The following is a 19,113-nucleotide window of genomic DNA, read 5'->3' on the forward strand; positions in this document are numbered from 1 at the left end:
CCTTCTGATCACCGCCTATGAGGTTTTGACTCATCCAGTGAACCTGTATGACTCTTCCCAAGGCTTTTCTTAATCTGATGGACTCCAAAATCAAATCAGCTACCTTCCCTATAATGCCAGCAGCCTTCTCTGCCATGCTAAGGAGTACAAACTTTACCCTGTAGACCAGCATTTCTAGGACTATATTTAGAGGAACTTCCAATGTTTCATGAGATGGTAATAGGTGTTATTTAAACAAGGGTTCCTTTGTCAGATAAGTTTGGAATCCTGAGTAAAATGCCTTTGATCTGTCTGAAAGTTGTACTTGTTAGCTTAGTGGTGTGGACATGAGGAAAGCCTTTCTATTTGAAGACAGCAGATTACCACACAAAAACTTGTATATAAATGTTAATTCGTAATAGCAGAAAACCCCCAAATCCATTAACTAGTGAATGGATTGAAAAATGGGATATATGCATACAATGAAATATTTATTCAGTCATAACAAGAATAAAGTACTGATAGATGCTACAACATAGATGAACCTTGAAATCATTATGCTAAGAGAAAGAAGCCAGTAACAAAGACCACATATTCTACGATTCCATTTATATAAAATATCCAGAATTGCAAATCCATAGAGATAGAAAGTAGATTAGTGGTTGCCAAGAGCTGAGGATGGGAGAATGTGGAGTGACTGCTAATGTGTATTGGATTTCTTTTTTGAGGTGCTGAAAAATGTTCTAAAATGAGATAGTGGTAGTAGTTGCACAACTCTGAATATACTAAATACTACTGAATTTAAATGGGTTAAATTTATGGTATGCAAATACGTCTTAGTTTAAAAATGCATGAATGGGGTGGGGCCTGGGAAAAAAATGCCTTAATACAAAAACAACAACAACAACAACCTGAGTGGTGGCTACTCAGGATGCCTGACCATCATCTGAGTCCTTCAGGCCCTGGTGGTTTGGGCTTTGAGAGGAAATCCAGTAGGGGGTGGGGCCTGAGGAATGACTGAGTGAAGCTCCTCAGGGGCAGTGACTTCAAGGGCTCTGTGGCAAGGATGGAATTCCTCGTGCCCTTCCTTTCCTCATTTAGCCCTCCCGCCTCTCCATTTCTCCCCTTTTGGTTAGCAGTGATTGAGTCTCCTCTCCAAGGCATGCATTCCTGAGCATGCAGCTCCTCCTGTCACAGGAAAAGCAGCTTTTGGGTCTCTGAGCAGCCGTACTGGGTCTTGTGCTGATCAAACAGTTTGTGCAGGGCATCCATATAGAGTGCATGATATTTGTCCACCACCTCCTGGCTTGGTTTTTCAATTTTGGGCAGAGGCAGGGGCTCCCCAACTGCCAAGAGAAATGGGAAGAAAGAAGGGGCAAGTGTCAGAATCTTCTCTTTCTTTAACCTCCTTCTCCTTCCCTGGGCAGTGTCCTGTCACATCCCAAGATGATTCCCAGCTTCTCCCCTTCGGCTGCCCTCTTCTTCGGTGGGGGCGGGCTGGGGAGGCCAGAGGTTGAGGTTGAGAAAGAGCTGAGGTAGCCTTGGGGCTGAGAGCAGCACTCACCCACAGTGACGATAGGCAGCGAGTATGGCAGGAGCCCAGTGGAGCCTTGGCGGAAACCTCGTCCATAGAAGACACAAAAATAGAAACCAAAGATCTGGCGAAAGTGTCTCTGAAACTTGTACATACAGCTGTCCTTGTGGTACAACACCTGATCATACACCTCAGTTTCTCCAAAAGTGAAGGTGGGGACCAGATGAGCCCTGGAGGAAAACCCTGATTTATTTCTCACACACAGGCTAGGGTGGAGAACACCCCCCCCCAAGAAAGAACATTTGTTCCTGGCCAGCTTCCCATCTCTTATAAAATCCCTGTGGTGTAAAGTGTTTCTTCTTGCACTGAACACAACTCTTGTATTTAGTGTCTCTTGTCCTGACATTTTCAAGGCCAGTGAGAATACTATCCCTGGGCTAGGATCACAGATCCTAGGGGCAAGATATAGGGGTAGAGATCCACAGAGACCCATCAACTAGACAAAAAGCTTCCAGGAGGTGTCATGAAGGGGAATATCTGATTCTGTTTCTACTAGTAGGAAGCACAGAGAAAATTATGGTGATTTGCACAGATGTGTTCAAGGTATGCCCCTCACCCACAAGGACTGTGTGTAACGTATTCTGTCTGAGGGTCTTGAGATTAGAGCAGAGAAAAGTTGTTTCCCTCTCATAGACCATGGAAATCCATCCTGACCTGGAAATCCAGCCCTAGGTAGAGAAGCAGGCTCCTTAAGCCTTCCTGGGAGAGAAGAGGAAAGAGAACACTGTCTCTTACACAAATCTTTCTGAGTTATTACTCGTAGTCTCGGCACTCTGACATATGTGACCTTACTGCTTCTTCACGGTGGAGACAGTGGAGAACACCCTGAGGGGTTATTTTCTTTTTCTTATATATTCAGAAGCCCGGGGTCAGGAGGGATGGAAGGTCACTCAGGCAGTCAGTGAGTGGCAGGATCTGGACTAGAACCCAGGACTCTTTCCTCCCAGCTCAGAGCTCTCTCTCCTACATTATGCTCCAAACTGGTGACCAGACCACTCAGGCAAGGCCCTTAGAAGAAGTACTTCTCCTCTTCTGTGAGTCTGCTATGGGACAGTTGTCCTGTGTCCAGTGAACTGGCCTGCTGATTTGATGCCCACCCTCAGCTCCAGCCTTGGACTCTTGCTCTTTATGCCTCAGTCAGAGTGGCTAATGTTTATCTATCTCTTATTGTGTGCCAGCCACATGGTGGGTGTTTTATGTAGAAGAACTCCCTGAAACCCCACCATAATCCTGTGAAATAGGTACAGTTATTAGTAGTCACATTATGAAGATGAAAACACCAAGGCTCAGAGTGATTAAGTAACCTGTTTCAGAGTGCACAGTAAATCGTGGAGTCAGGATTTTAAATGAGGCCCCTAATTCCAGACCCTACACGCATACTCACCATACTGTACTGCCTCTTGCACTTACCGTTAACAAACAGATGTCAATATCAATATTGCTATAGATGATGTGGGTGTCATCCAGGTACTAGGGAAGCCCTAGCCAAGCCCCCCTGATAATCAGTCTGGGTCTCTGGTTTTGGTTTCCTCTAGCTCAGAAGGAGTGGATGACCTAACTCGTTTTGAAATTCTATGGCCATCTCTTCTACTCACTAGGAAGTTCCACTGGGGTAAGACTCATGTCTGATTCATCTTGGCATCACCTACCAGGTTGTGCTGCTCAGAGAAGGACGCCTACTCCTGCCCAAGGAGGGACACCTACCCGTGCTAGAGGGACACATACCCGTGCTGGAGAGCTGTGCGCACAAAGCCCTTGTGCTTACGAAGGATGAGGGTGGTAGTGTTGGGCATGCTCTGCAGGGCCTCTCCCACCCCTCCCACTACAATGCCCACGAGGTTGCCGGTGCCGTGGCTTAGCAGGTAGTCGATGGCTGACCGACTCACAGAGCACAGACCTGGGGAGAGCCAAGGAACAGAGAGAGAAGCGACATGATCAGGAGAGAGGGAAATGGCAGAGAGGGAACACCCTCCGCTCTACTCACTGGCTTGTGTGTGTGCCCTCTGTTCCCATGGGTCCCAGGAGGAGAATCAATGAATGGGACCAAAGGTGTGGAGAAGAGATGGCTGTGGCCGTCAAACACAACACGTTTCAATTTGAGGCCATATCTCCACTTTGCAGAAGGCACTGGGTGGAAACTATAGTAGGAGGGTTTTCAGTGGGATAACCAGAAGGACTTTCTGCATCCCAACTGTAATTCTCCTCTTTACTTCTCCTCTGTTGCTGTGAATAGCCACAGCACTGGAGCACATACTCTTTGGCAGACACTATCTTGGATGTTTTTACTTGTATTATCTCATTTAGTCATCACATCACATCTGAGGTTAGACTGTTACCATCAGTGCTACTTTACAGATGAGGAAACTGAGACTCTATAGGTTCAGTAGCTTGCCCAAGACCACACAGTAAGTGGCAGAACCAGTTTTCAAACCAAGGCAGTTTAGCTCTGGAACATATGCTTTTAACTACTATGCTATGATGTTGGGGGTGGGGAGGGGAGAGGGGACTCAGAAGGAGGGGATGGGGCTTTAAAATGTGCAGCTCCAAGCAGAGAGATTGGCCAGAAGCTCTAGTAAATATTGTCAGAGGCACCTTTGGCCATGAGGTAGTCCCTAAGAAAGGGGACCTTGAAGAACCAGGACAGCGTGGCCAGATAGGGAGTGATGCCTGGGAAGATCTTCGAGAAGCCTGTGGCCTCAGTGCAGAAGTTGCAGACACCGCCAAACGTCAAGATGCCATGGGGGTGAACCCCCATGAGGTAGTTGTGTTCAGGTGACAGGTCTTTAGTCTTCAGGATCTGCAGCCATGGAGAGAAATGCCAGAGGTCATGACGTGAGATCACACAAGAAAGCAAGGGCAAAGACACTTCAGGGTTCAGGGCACTCTCCAAAGCAGAGCTTTTCAACAGAGGTGCCAGGAGTGGCTTTCAGGGGGACAAGATGGCAGACTCCTCTGCCCCTGGGAGACCAGGTAGGATCTGGGGAAGCTAGAACTGCAGGACCTCCTGCCTGTGGCTGCAAGCAGTCTCAGCCATGTATGCCAGTGCCCCGTAGGCATGGGATCATTTTCTGGGAGTGCTGTTACATGAAAGAGGTTGGCAAAAATCAGGACAGTGTTTGCTGCCTATTCCAAAGAATACTCAGAGGATCAGCATAGCAGTACATTTCTAGAACCTCCTCCTGGTATTTTCTCCCCTCAAATCCCTTACAGTGCCAGTATAAGTAAGTTGCTTTTTTTTTAATGGAGGTACTGGGGGTTGAACCCAGGACCTCATGCATGGTAGCATGCACTCTACCACTGAGCTATACCCTCCTCTGAGACTAAGTAACTTTTATTGAACCTTGAAAACCCTGCTTAGCTATCACCATGTCTGTGAAGCCTTTCCTTAGCCCATCATCTGAACTCCTTGTGTACCTTGTCTTCCTTGTTGGATGTGAGCATTTTTAAAAAATTAATTAATTATTGTATTGAAGTATATTTGATTTGTAATGTGTTAGTTTCAGGTATACAGCAAAGTGATTCAGCTATACATATATATAATATATATATATTATATATATATACTTTTTCAGATTCTTTTTCATTATAGGTTATTACAAGATATTGAATATAGTTCCATGTGCTATACAGGAGAAACCTACTGTTTATTTTGGATGTGAGCTTTTTAATGGCAGATGATTGCATACTACTCACTTCTCTGTACCCCAAACATGCATAATGGAGTAGCCTTTCTTTTTTGGGGGGAGGATGGGAGGTAATTAAGTATACTTACTTATTTTCAATGGCGTTACTGGGGATTGAACCCAGAACTCATGCATGGTAAACACACACTCTGCCACTGAGCTATATCCTCCTCCTGCGGAGTAGCCTTTCAATCAATGTTTGTTAAACTGATCTGTATTTGCCTTTCTGCCTGCGTCATCTAGTGGGTCATGCCAAGGGCATCCAAAGTATCCTGGCAGTGTAGCGAGTGCCCAGTAGCAACGTTGGCTGAAGTCTGTCTAACCTGCTCTGAGATGTCTCTGGGATGCTCATTTTCCTGATGGATGACCCTAGTCATTTGGTACAATTGCTAGTATTTTGGAAACTGTGAGGGATGCTGAGAAAGGGACACTTACCGAAATGGGGAAATAGTCCCTTATGTGGGTCCAGGCACACCAGTTCCTTACCCAGGCTGATCGCCTGCCACCTGAGATAAAGATACCAATAGGGGATGGTGTTTGTGTGTGCCAAGCCCACCCCTCCTGCTCACCCAGGGCTTCCCTAGCAGCATGGAAGGACCACAGCTCTGCTAGAGAGGTGGAAAAGCCAGAGACCCCAGGACAGACCCAGCTCCTGTGGGTCTAAGAACTTGGATGAGAGGAGTGGCATGGTAAGTGAGACTCTCCGGTTACAGGTTAAGATGGAACATTCTTAGGTTCTGTTCTTTCTAGGGTCCATGAGTCTTACCTTGCTCTGGGGTCTTCCAGTCCAGGAAAAACCAGGCAAAGTAAAGAGCTGATAGTGACCACCAGGATGTAAACAGCAGGTAAATGGACAATGGCGGGAAGATCCAAACTGATGGGGGAGCAGGTAAGACTGAATTTGTGCTACCAGGAGAACTCGACCATGTCCAGCCCCATTAAGAGCCCTCCAAACTCTCTAAGCCTCTGGTCCTGGCCTTCTGCACAATCCAGCTCCTGCCCATCCATCATCCAGGTCCACTTATCCTTCAGACTTTCCCTGTGTCATCCATGGTACATACCAGCCCTATTTCTCTGCTTACCTGTCACCCCTGTCCACCTGCCTCCTTGCCTGCTCGCCACCCCTGTACTCCTGCTCCCTGCGTGCCACCAGCTTTATCCCCACTGCTTCACCAGCTTTCCCTTGTCTCCTGTCTCCCTCCCTAGTCACCTTCCCTGAACCCTTGTTAACCACTAGCTCATTCTCCCTTGCCCATACACTATCCATATCTCCCCATACCCCAGGCATACAGCATCTGCATCCTTCTACTGTTTCCCATTCTTGTCCTCTTGCCCCTTCTCCACTCCTTCTGTTATTTCAGTTTCCCCCACCCTATGCTGCTACTACCCCCTCCCTATGGAATGGGGGAACCCTATGGTTCAAACACAGGCTGTACTTCTCTAAGTCTGGAATGCTAATGCTTCCTCTGTCCCACTCCCCACACTTCCTTATGATTATGGAAATATCGCGCCTGTTTCCGTGGGCCTCATTTCTCCTCTCCAGAGAATGAGAGTTAGGAAGTGGCTGAAATTAGCTAGATCCACTCATTTCCATGATGACCCTGTTCCACCTCCCCTCATCCCCTCCCCGCCCCATCCTCACTGTCCCCTGCGGCTCGGTCTCTTCCTTCTCCAGGGAGCTCATGGAACTGGAGACTCCTTGGCTTTACTCTGTAGTGCCACCTGAGATCTTAGATGATCAAAGGCCAGAGATAAGACCTCCCCATGAGCAGAAAAATCACCCCAGATCTAGCCCTGGCTTCTGCCTCTGGCTTCTTGCCACACACTTATCGGTACTCACATAGGATAAGGTAGCTCAAGGGCCATTGCAGAACCATCAGACTCTGGAAGTGATTAGGCTGCTTGAAAGAAAGCATGATGCCCAAGAGCCTGAAGGAGGCGAAAGTCCCAACACAGTGTTCCAACCAAAGGTGCCACCAGCCTTTGGAAGCTCACTTGAGAGTGAATGTGTATGGTTATGAGGATGTTCACCTGCCTCTACCCTTCCTTGTCCTGCCCCACACCTACCACCCACTGAATGGGGCAGTCTCTGGAGTGCTAAGGACTGCCCCACCAGGTCTGAGCCCTGGGTGCTGCCCATTTACCCTTTGACTCTCTTTCCTGGGATTATTAGGACATCAGGTTGGAGAAAGGTGAGAAGGGCTGCCATCTAGGCCTAGTAACCCAGAGGTTCAGAGAAGGGAAACGCCCCTCACATCACAGGCCACCCTGAGACTACAGGGGTTGTGAGCTCAGGGAGATGCCTGGTGGAAAGGGAGCTCTGTGGGTTTGTGGGGTGAAGAGCACCTGGGATCAGGTCTCTGTTGAGACTGACTGGTGCCCTGAAGCAGCCTGGTTTGAGGCTGTCCCCCTTTTAAAATTTTCTGTTATAAAAATTTCTACACACACACAAATAGAGAATGCAAGAAATGTTCATTTATTTTATTTTATTGTTTATTTTTGTTTTTTTACTTTGGGGGAGTAATTTGATTTATTGATTAGTTAATGGAGGTACTGGGGATTAAACCCAGGACCTTGTACATGCTAAGCACGCGCTTTACCATTGAGCTCTACCCTCCCTGCTAAGAAATGCTCATCTTTGTGTTCATGCTTTATGTTCATCTTCAACAACTATTAACATTTTGCCATACTTGTTTCATCTGTCTCACACTTTTTTTTTCCCTTGGAGTATTTTAAAGGAATTCTAAGACATCATGTCATTTCACCTCTAAACACTTCACTATGCATCTACAAAAGATGGCCATTTTCTTCCATAATAACAATGCCATTATCACCCTGAACAAATGTAATATTTCTTTAATAATATCTAATAAGCAGTCCATATTCAAATGTCTCTTTCTAGTTGATTAATGTGAATCAGGATCTGAACAAGGTCCACTGATTATATTTGGATATTATGTCTCTTAAGTCTCCCTCTTTCTGTTTAATTTTTCATTGTGAAATAAAACCCAGATACAGAAAAGCACCTAAAACAAATGTATGGCTTAATGAATAATTACTAAAAAAAAAAACAAAAAACAAAAACACCTCGCAGCCACTGCTAGATCAAGAAATAGGGCTTTTCCACCCATCCCAGAAGCCTCTCTTGTGTTCTGTTCCAGTAACAACCTTCTTCCTTCTCTGAAAGTAACCATTATCCTGACCTTTAGAGGAATCTTTTCCTTGCATTTCTCTGGTTTTATCACCCAAACATACTTCCCTAATGACTATGATTTAAGTCTTGTCCATTGAAAAAATTCGTATGTCCCTTAAATTTTCTCCTTCTTAAACTTTTTATTTTGGAATAATTTTAGATTTATAGGAGAGTTGCAAAGATAATGTAGAGAGTGTCCTGTACCCTTCACCCAGCTTCCCCTATGTAACTATGTTATATAGATGTTACCATCTTGTGTAACCATAGTAGAGTTATCACAGCTAAGAAACCAATACTGGTACCTTACTATTAACTTAACTCCAGCCCTTATTCAATTCTCCTAATGTCCATCTTCTTTCTGTTACAGGATTCTATCAGGTCCCACATTGTGTTTCATCATCATGTCTCCTTAGTCTCCTCCAATCTGTGACAGTTTTTTGGTCTTTCCTTGTCTTTTATGACCTTGGCATTTTGAAGAGTTTAAGTCTGTTTTCACCTCCAGGTTCCCCCTCCATCCATTCCTTTTCCTGACTATTTGTCTGTTGAACAACCCACATTTGACCTGGAGAATCTCCCACAGCCTGGACTTTGCTTGCTGCGTACTCATGGTGTACCTTAGCAGCTTCCTCCTTTGTTTCCGGGAGATTGGCAGCTGGATTCAAAGACTGGATCAGACTTTGGTTTGAGCCTTTTGGCAAGATATTCATTTACTTTTTTAAAAAATTGAAGTATAGTTGATTTGCAATGTTGTGTTAGTTTCCGGTATCCAGCAAAGTGATTCGGTTCTATTTATTTACTTTTGGGGGGGGGCCAGTAATTAGTTTTGTTTGTTTGTTTGTTTATTTAATGGAGGTACTTGGGACTGAACCCAGGACCTTGTGCATGCTAAGCACGCGCTCTACCCCTGAGCTCTACCCTCCCCAGCTTTTCATTTACTTTTTTAACACAGAACAACCCCACTTCCTACCCTCCTTTTTGCCTGCCATTGACCTGCTGAAGACTGTTCTCCCTTGGAGTAAGCCAGTCTTCCACCCCTCAGCACCAGCTCCCACAAGCAGGGGTGAAGATGTAGAGCTGGGTTCGGAGGTGAGTTCCAAGTCCAGGCCAAAGTGAGGGCTGGGGCAGCAAAGTACTCGTTTCTCTCTCTGACGCCCGTCTCTTATCACGTTATAACTTCATGCCCTTTGAAGCAACTTGAGTTATTGTGGGTTTTTGTTTTTTCGTTTTGTTCTTTTTTGTTTCTGTTTTTGTTTTTGTTTGCTTTTCACACCTGAAGACTATAGGCTTCTAAAGGGGTAGGGACCATATCTTATTTGTCAGTGCATCTGCCCCTAATGCCTGGAACATCCTAGGTCCTTGGTATTAAATGAACCGTCAATAAGTTAGTATCTTAGTTTGAGGTCTGTGATCAGGATGGTTACTTATGGGTAATGAGACCACAGGAGTCCTGTGGAGGAGTGTGTTCTGGGGACATGCGTGGGGAGGACAAGAGGCTATATAGAAATAGAGAACAAGGGACACACTGCAAAAGAGGAAAAGAAGAATGAGAGAAACGAAGGCAAGTGCTGACCTTTAAGTCAGTTTGGCATAGGACAAAGTTCTACCTACTTTGCCTTCCCTGCACCTGGAGGGCCGTCCCCACTCCAGCTTTTCCTGCTAATTGAATATCAGCTTGGCCCTCAAGCAAAAGTGAACATTCAAGTATTGCCATCTTCTGTAATCCCTGTTGACATCCCTGGGGTTGAGGGTGAGGACTAGCCCCTGGCAATACAGGGACGATTAGCATTCTGTCTTTCCAGAATAGAATTTTCTGGGCTAACACCAACTCCCTCTCCGTGCTCTCTTGTCCTAAATTGTCTTCTTTAGGATTTTTCCTGGATGAACTTTATTTTTTTTTCCTTTTTAAGTTTTATTTTTATTGAGTTATAGTCAGTTTACAATGTTGTGTCAATTTCCAGTGTAGAACACAATTTTTCAGTTATACATGAACATACATATATTCATTGTCGCATACTTTTTCACCGTGAGCTACCACAAGATCTTGTATATATTTCCCTGTGCTATACAGTATAATCTTGTTTATCTATTGAACTTCTAATAATTTGTGCATTTTGTTTCCCCCCTTTATTTCCTCTTGCCCACCCCCAGAAAAAAGGGAAGTAAGTTAAGAATCCGCTCAAGCTACAGAGAGTTGATCTGTATGTATATTTTCCCTTTTAGCAGCAGACCTGATCCTTTGCTTTAGTATTTTAAAATGTCATGGACTTCCACAAAATAATAGTTGTATTGTTAATATCCCTTGATTGAGAACTATATAATGAACTAAAGCACTGTGGCTCAACATCATGATAGTATATATCATGACATTTGAAAAAAATGTGTAAGCATTTTTTTATTCATTCTAGACAGTGCTTGGGCCATATCGGACTTTCCAGAATCCTTGTAATAATTAAGTTACTCCCTGCAACCCCCCAGTGGTTTGCTGCCTACTGGTAAGAAGCAATGGCTGGTTTGCTTTTTTCAAAATGGAAATGGATTTATCGTTTTTTCTGATTATAAAAATAAGCCAGAGAAATCATAAAACTTTCAGACTATGCAGGAAAGCATAAAGGGAACAAAAGTCACTTATAATCTCACCATCCAGAAATAACAACTGTTAACTGTTCACATCTTGGTATCTCTCTTTCTTGACTTTTTCCTGTATAAATGTAAAGATAGAAATAGTGTCACTGTCACTGTAGAGAGCTTGGGCTCTTGAGTCCAGCATATCTAGGTCTGTAGGTAGGAGGACACTGAAGCACTAAGATGAGTAAATACCTACCTACGTCATAGGGTTGTCATGAGAGTAAGTAATTAACATAAAGCATTTTCTTCAGTGCCTTGTTCATTTATATGCTCATATTTAAAGCTCTCTAAATGTTAGTTACTATGTATAATTTATTGGTCTTTTTTAAAAAAGTATAGTTAGTTTACAATGTGTCAATTTCTAGTGTATGGCATAATGTTTCAGTCATACAGATACATACATATATTTGTTTTCATATTCTTTTTCATTATAGGCTACTACAAGATATTGAATATAGTTCTCTATGCTATACAGTAGGAACTTGTTTATCTATTCTGTATACAGTAGTTAGTATCTGCAGATCTCCAACTCCCAAATTATCCCTTCCTATCACTTTCCCCTCCATTAACCATAGGTTTGTTTTTTATGTCTGTGAGTCTGTTTCTGTTTTGTAGGTAAGTTCATTAGCATCTTCTTTGTTTTTTTAGATTCCACATATGAATGATATCATATGGTATTTTTCTTTCTCTTTCTGGCTTACTTCACTTAGAATGATAATCTCCAGGCCTATCCATGTTGTTGCAAATGGCATTATTTTTTTTTTACAGCTGAGTAGTAGTATTCCATTGTATACATATACCAGAACTTCTTTATCTAGTCATCTGTCGATGGACATTTAGGTTGTTTCCATGTCTTGGCTATTGTAGCTAGTGCTGCTATGAACATTGGGGTGCATGTATCTTTTCACTATGTATAATTTCTTAATCAAAATGGAATCATATTCTCTGTACTATTTTGTAACCCACTTTCTCACCTAGCAGTATATCATGGACATTTTTCATGTCAGTTTTCTTTCTATAACATCAGCATTTCATTGTATGGCTATGCCATGATTCATTTAACCAATCTATTAAGGAGGAAGCACTAATTTTTAGATATTCCTCTTTCACTATCTGGTCAGACTTCTAGGTCTTTTAATGGTAGGTGAAAGGTCACTGATTGGAAACCCTCACTTACCTGCAGCCCTTTCAGTGGGCACCGCTCAGTTTCCTCTCTCCCAGCAGTTTTTAAGATTTACTGGTGCAGAAAGTGGAATATTCTCAAGCCTTTGTTAAGCAGGTACGGTCCAGGAACCAGGTAGCGCAGTCAGCAGAATCAGTCTCTGTCTCCAAGGAGATGACTGGGTCTGAAAAGAGGGCTTAACCCTTTTTTCCAAACAGCTTAAGAAGCAGGTTTCTTGAAGGTCTCCAATACCACTAGACCTGGCAGGGCTGCCACTTAGGTTCACCTCCACTCAATCTCAGGAACATTTAAGCACAAGCTAAGTCCAAGGCCAAGGTGAGGTGTGGAAAAATGAGTCTTGAGAGCTGTGGATCACTGAGATCAGCCTGTACCCAGGAAAAGTCAGGACAAGAAATCTGTTTTATCAACATATTGGTTTCTATGCTTTCATATTGTTTTCTTTTTCTTTTTGAGAAAAAAATTTTTTTCTAATCTCACCTAAACTAAGGACAAAAGTGACTGCAATTTCCTAGACCAGGAACTTTCTTGGTATGTGGGTGGTCCTGACTGCCATGAATGGTATCAAAGAAAATGGAGCGATAGCCAAAAGAAATTAGGAAACATGGGAATGTGAGAACTGGTTGTAAGTACACTGATCCTTTCTTTTCTTCCTTTTTTTTTAAAACATGACCTCACATAATTGTATTAATTATAATACTTGGTTGATGACACACTCTTCATTGTTTTATGGATGTCTCTCTTCTCTATTTTTCTATCTTTTCTTTCTTTCTATCTTTTCATTCATTCATTCATTCATTCATTTTTCCAGAAGGGATTGCCCTCTTGAGTACTACACATGAGAAGTGCTGTCTTGCCCCTGGGTCACAATTTAGCAGCTAATTATCTGGTCTTGGCCTTCACTTCCTTCTCAGACGTCTGAAGGTATTTGCTACAACTTTGGTCATACAGTTCTTCTTTTCCTTCTCTTCAGTCCCTGGCCTGGGAAGGATTCATCAGAGTGGCATCAAATCCTTAAGTGAGTTCCATCACAATAGGATGTGGGCGGCAAATAGCCAAAGCAGTTCACAGGGAAGGATTAGCAGGCATTAATAATTCCCCAAAGCCAATGCCTGGTCCTATGGAGATCTGGATATCAGAAACAAGTTGAAGTTCTAAGATCTGAAATGGCAGCAAGGTGTGGAGATCAAGGCAAGAGTAAACCAAAAGATAAGGCCATTCCAAAAGGTGACACAGCCTGTTGAAAACACCCACATGTAGTCCTAGATCAAAGGTGAAGAGAGGTCAGAAGGACAAGTGATCTTGATCTCTCTGTCCAGGTGATTAGGACAATCAGACAGGGGTCTTGCCCTTTCCCTACCTGCTTTGGCATGCTGGTCCAGCCTGTCATGCAGTGTCATCAGCCCACCTCAGTTTATCCTGCAAGTGATACTGCCTGCCTCTGACTCTCTGCCTATTCCTTTTAAGCCTGTTTTGCATGCTGAACAATTGGATGAATTCATTCTGCATCGTGTGTTCAGAAATAGCCAAGCTGGGGGTGGCAGGAATCAAGGATTTGTTTAGTGCAGCATGAGAGCTGCAGGAGTGAAAACCAGAGTCTGCAAAGAAGGAACCTGTCATATCACCAAGTAAGGCTGGGCAGGTGCTAAGCTGCTTCAGTTTCCCTGATGCCATTGGACTCTGAGGGACTAAGAGCCGATCCATCTGAAGAGGAATGGTTTATTGGTTGCAAACACTCTGGTGCCTGAGCATCCTCAAGGGATTCTTTCTAACTCACAAGTCCAGGCACTGATAATAGCCATTTATCGCATACATTATATCCCTGTTACAGTCGTTTACCTTACAGGCCCTTTGATGTTGCTGGAAGATCTGACTTTCCCATACTTTTCACCTTTGATGCCAGTCATAAAGAATCATAAAAATTCTTCATCTTATCTTCTAGGGGGAGCTAGCTGGTGTGGCTTGATTCTTTCAAGGCCCCACTTTTGTCTTATAAGGTATAGTACACTTGCCAAAGTGTCTGTAGCTGCTGGGAGGTGGGTGGAGAGGGCTTTGCTGTCTACTCAGGGTAGTGGGGAATTACATCAGCCTGCACTGTCCTTACCTGTTCTAAAAACAAAACTTTGCATATGGTTTTTGTGGCCTATGGGAAGGGCTGGACAAACATGTACGCACAGGGGTCAGGGAGATCCAGGAGGGGCCAAGACCTACATGCTGAGCCACAAGTTGTAAACTCAAATGTCTCTAGGGACCAGAGGTACCAGAAATGAGGGAACAGGCTGAGAGTGTAATAGGAAGTGGCGGCGATTATGGTGAACTAGAGAGGACATGCTCCTTCTCAAAGCCTTCAGAGTTAGTTTTTCCAACTTCTTCTTGTGAAAAAAAATCAAACATATAGGAAAGTGGAAAGAATAATATAGTGCACACCTGGGATATCATCTACCTTTTCAATTCAACAATTGTCAATATTTCGCATATTTATTTTGTCTCTCTCTGTATGAATGTATGTACATAGGTATGTATATATGGATGTGGGTTTTCTTTTTCTGAACTACTTCAAATTTTAAAAACAACGACTGGACTGTCTAAACAAAACACAACTGGCAAATAGATTTGGCCCAACAGCTGCTAATTTGTGACCACTGGGGAAAGACTGGTAGGAAGGGCACAGACCAAGTGGGGAGGTGCCAGGAGGAAGTCCTAGGAGTCCAGTTAACCCTGAGAGATCTGACAAGGAGCAAAGAGGGGACAAGTGGAAATGGAAGTGGCCTTCCGCTCCTCCCCAGCCTTCTTGTTTCTGAACAGAATCCATAATCTTTTTCAGATCAGCTAGGGTTTGACTTCTTTTCTTTGTGTTGTGAAATATATCAAATATATCATATATAAGAGTTGAAATAATAATAATGAAGACATTCTTATATATTGTTCTATATTATTTATTATAATTATATATTAACTATAAGCAATATAATTATATTAATTATAATTATGGTTGTATTATATGTATTATGAATTATTATAATTAATATACAATTATATATTATTTATAATATTATATAACAATAATGAGAACACGTGTATTTACCAACCAGCTAAAGAAATAAGCTACCAGTAGCTTCGAAGGCCCCTGCGTGCCTCTCCCTAATCTCATTCCCCTCATCTTCTCTCCCACTTTGAATAACCTCTATACTGACGTGTTTGTCTATCATTCCCTTTCTTTTATTTGTAGTTTCATCACAATGTTGTTTAGTTTTGCCTATATATGTGTGTGTGTGTGTATGTGTGTATACACACACACATACACACACACACACACAGATAATATGGTATTTCTCTGACTTGATCGTTTCCACTCAACTCTAAGATTTGAGTTTTATGTTTGTTGACATATGTAGCTCTGCTTTTTGTATTCCATTGTGTGACTATAGATGGATGTACTGTGCTTTATTCATCCGTGGTCTTATTAGATGGACATTTGGGTTGTTTCCAGCTTGTTTTTGCTTTTATGAACCCTGCTTCTAGGACATTCTTAAACATGTCTTGTGCTCACGCATCAAAGTTTCTCTAGGATGTATGCCTTGGAGTGGAACTGCTGAGTCATAGGTCCTGTTCAGATTCAGTTTTACGAGGACATGCTAGATTGTTCTCCAAAGTGATTATATCACGTGCTTTCACCAGAGTGTGACTTCACATTGCTTCATATCCTAACACTTGGCTTTAACTGACTTTTACATTTTTGCCAGTCAGTTTCACGTCCAGTGCTACCTTTTTGTGGTTTTAATTTGTATCTCCCTAATTACTAAAGAGGTTGAGTATCGGTTCATATATTTATAGGCTATATTTCTTCCGGAAAATACATGCTTGTGTCTTTTACTCTTTTTTTTTACTTATATGTAGATGTTCTTGATACAGTCCATATCCTAATCCTTTGTCAGTTAGGTGCTGTGAATATCAATATGTGAAGTTTCAGTAAGGAATAGAAGGCATGGCCTCTCTGAAGCCACACTGTCTGGGTTCAAATCCCAGCTCCACCCTTCACTAACTGTGTGGTTTCAGGCAATTAACCTCTCTGTGCCTCAGTTTCCTTAACCTCTTTGAGCTTCATTTTTCTCATCTGTGGAGTACCTAAGCCATAGAATTATTGTGCCAATTAAATGAGTTAATATATATAAAGCACTTAGGATGGTGCCTGGCCCATATTAATTAACATGTGCATTTCAATAGAATGTTCCTTAAGGGCAGAGATTTGGTTTTGATCTGTTTATTGATTTATCCTAAGGACCATTAACAGTGCCTGGCACGTAGTAGGTGTTCAGTGATATTTGTTGAATGAATGATTTTTCTCCTCATTTGTAGATTATCTTCACTTTCTTTAGAGATTTTTAAAATTTCTTAGTTTTAGTTTGTATGTTTTGTGTGCTATTTTAATAAATTTTTCCCCTCTCTGAGATTATGAAGATATTTGTCTGATTATGAAGATATTTTTCTTTTCTTTCTTTCTTCCTTCCTTCCTTCCTCTCTTTCTTTCTTTCTTTCTTCTTTGTTAATGGAGGTACTGGGGATTGAACCCAGGGCCTTGTGCATGCTAAGCATGTGCTCTACCACTGAGCCATACCCTCCCACCACTTGAAGATACTTTTATGTACTTTGTTCCAAAAGTTTAAAAGTCTGTTGTTCTTAATTTTTATAACTTTGGGGAAAAGACAGAAATGCAAAAATAGCAGGTTTAGTTAGTTACAGAAAACGTTAAAATCTCCACAGAAGTTGATCTGAGTGCTTTTCAGTCTGTAAATGGGGTTGAGCTGAGCCTTTTAGCTCCTCTTCAAGCTCCTTCCCCCCTGTTCTTAGTCTCAGGGCTGAGTTTTCCATCCTAGTCCTCCCCTCTTCACCTCTGTTGCCTCACATTTCCTCTAAGACTCCTTGAAGTCAAGTACTAGTCAAAGGAATTCAGTGAAATCTATTTTCTATGTCATTCATTCATTCAACAAATATTTATTCTGTGCTAACTGTATTTTGTGCAGTTTTCTAAGTGCTGGCATTTCAGCTGTGAACTGAACAAGATCCCTGTCCTCCTGATGCTTATATGCTAGGGAGGGATGACAACAGCAAACAAATAAATATATGATGCTAAGTGGTGATAGATTCTGTGGAGTAAAATAAATCAGAATAAGAGAGATGGGAAGTGAGCTCCCATTTTAGGTAGATCGGCCAGGGAAGGCATGTGGCTATCAAGGGGAAGAGCCATTCCAGACAGAAGGAGCAGCAAGTACAAAAGCCCTGAGACAGGGGTGTACTTGTTCAAGGAATTTATTCAGGGAATAGCAAGCAGGTCCTGTGGCTGGAGTGGAGTTAGAAACAAGTGGAGAAAATAGTAGGAAGTGAACAACAAGGTCCTACTGTATACCACAGGGAACTATATTCAATATCTTATAGTAATCTATAATGAAAAAGAATATGAAAAGAATATATGATTGTATATGTATGACGGAAACACTATGCTGTACACCAGAAACTAACACAGCATTGTGAATCGACTACACTTCAATTTAAAAAAAAAAGGAGTTATACCAATTACCTTGGCAGGATTTTTATGAGGTAGCCTTGAATGAGTAAAATAAGATACAGAAAATCTAATATGGTCTCATTTTTATGAAACAATAAATGGAAAAAACTGCTGTAAACAAAAGAAAAGGAAAGAACATAGTAAGAAGTGGAGTCAGAGAGTGGTATGGTTAACCATGGTAAGTCTTTGAGGAAATAAGTTATCTTGAGTCATCAGTGACTACCTGTTGGGTAGAAGCGAGGCCGAGGGCTGGGCTCCTATTCTGGTCTCCTGGCCTCTGGTTTCTCTTCCTTTCTCTATTACTACCCACTTAATCTTTAGAAAATTCCTCTGTGCCATCACTTTCAGGGGTTCTTTATTGCTTTTGAGATAAAGGCCAAATTACACAGCCTCTGAAACCTCACTCATGCTGTTCCTCTCACCTCTTCTTTGCTCAAGGTCCAGTTAAGACAAGAAGCCAGTTGTCTTGACTTCCAGTTGTAACAATCAGAGCATGTTAGGATAAGAATGATTTGTTAGTTAGGATGTAGGTGCAGTGCTTGCGACAGAGATATAAAATAAAATGTGGCTTAAATAAGGTAAAGATACATTTCTCTCTCTTGCAGGCACCGCAAGGTGGCTATTGTTCTGGTCTACTCAGTGAAGTTGTCAGTGGCCCAGGCCCCTCCATCCCTAGGGAGTTGCCTTTATTTGCCCAATCCAAGATGGCAGCCTCTTAATACTCTCCCTACTTTGGTATTTGCCCTTTGAAATTCGATTTTTTACAAGGAGCTGAAGGAAGGAACTTCTAAACTATAAGTTGAATTTTGCCTTTCCCCTGCTCAAAACCAGTAATGAGGAAGATCTTGAAACAGATATGAAGTGATTTCCAGGATATGCTTTAAGTGAAAAAAGCAAGATACAGAATAGTACATATAGCAATGCAACCTTTGGTTAAGAAGAGGGCGAATGTTAATATATATATATGTATACATACAAATATAGCATATAAATGCTTCTAATTGTAAAAAGAACTCTAGAAGGAAAAAACCCCAAAGTAACAAAAATTCTTCCCTGTAGAGAGAGGGAAGGAATAGGTTAAAGAGGATGGAGTTGGAAGTGAAGCTTATCAATAGACTGCATTGTGTGTGCTAATATGTGTGGATGGAATGATAGAAGTAGAAAAACATCATTGTGCAACCTCTGATGAAATAATTGTGTCATACAACGATCATCACTAACTGCTAAAACCATGAGGTGAAGGTTCATGGGGAATGTTAGTATCAACAGGTCAGAGTCTTACCACCCACTCTTAAA

At 42.3% G+C, this 19,113-nt stretch overlaps 1 protein-coding gene and 1 long non-coding RNA gene across 3 annotated transcripts in view; one reads left to right on the plus strand and one right to left on the minus strand.

Annotated features, from left to right (window-relative positions):
* LOC135320224 (uncharacterized) overlaps positions 1 to 19,113 on the plus strand; it is a 65,302-nt gene that overhangs the window by 363 nt on the left and 45,826 nt on the right. The window contains exon 2 of one of the 2 annotated variants that reach the window (XR_010379474.1): positions 6,007 to 6,101. This is a non-coding gene — a long non-coding RNA (uncharacterized LOC135320224). Of the gene's footprint in view, positions 1 to 6,006; positions 6,102 to 8,792; positions 9,536 to 19,113 lie in introns of those variants that run through there. The other variant, XR_010379475.1, reaches the window with a different exon arrangement.
* Positions 1,115 to 7,208, minus strand: AWAT1 (acyl-CoA wax alcohol acyltransferase 1). Its single transcript, XM_010978745.3, has 7 exons — positions 7,097 to 7,208; positions 6,023 to 6,130; positions 5,692 to 5,762; positions 4,166 to 4,370; positions 3,299 to 3,470; positions 1,544 to 1,743; positions 1,115 to 1,325 (listed from the first exon to the last, which is right to left on the minus strand). The coding sequence occupies exons 1-7, from the start codon at positions 7,170 to 7,172 to the stop codon at positions 1,171 to 1,173; spliced, it is 987 nt and encodes a 328-aa protein (XP_010977047.1). The 5' UTR covers positions 7,173 to 7,208; the 3' UTR covers positions 1,115 to 1,170.

This window comes from Camelus dromedarius, chromosome X (genome assembly GCF_036321535.1).
Source record: "Camelus dromedarius isolate mCamDro1 chromosome X, mCamDro1.pat, whole genome shotgun sequence".
NCBI lineage: Eukaryota > Metazoa > Chordata > Mammalia > Artiodactyla > Camelidae > Camelus > Camelus dromedarius.

What these genes read in the sequence shown, in the direction of transcription:
- AWAT1 (XM_010978745.3), bottom strand. Translation starts at nt 7,172, where the DNA reads ATGCTTTCTTTCAAGCAGCCTAATCACTTCCAGAGTCTGATGGTTCTG. An exon ending in GGGACTATTTCCCCATTTCG is followed by an intron (nt 4,371 to 5,691) that starts GTAAGTGTCCCT and finishes CCATGGCTGCAG; the next exon opens with ATCCTGAAGACTAAAGACCT. An exon ending in CGCACAGCTCTCCAGCACGG is followed by an intron (nt 1,744 to 3,298) that starts GTATGTGTCCCT and finishes GTTTTCCTCCAG; the next exon opens with GGCTCATCTGGTCCCCACCT.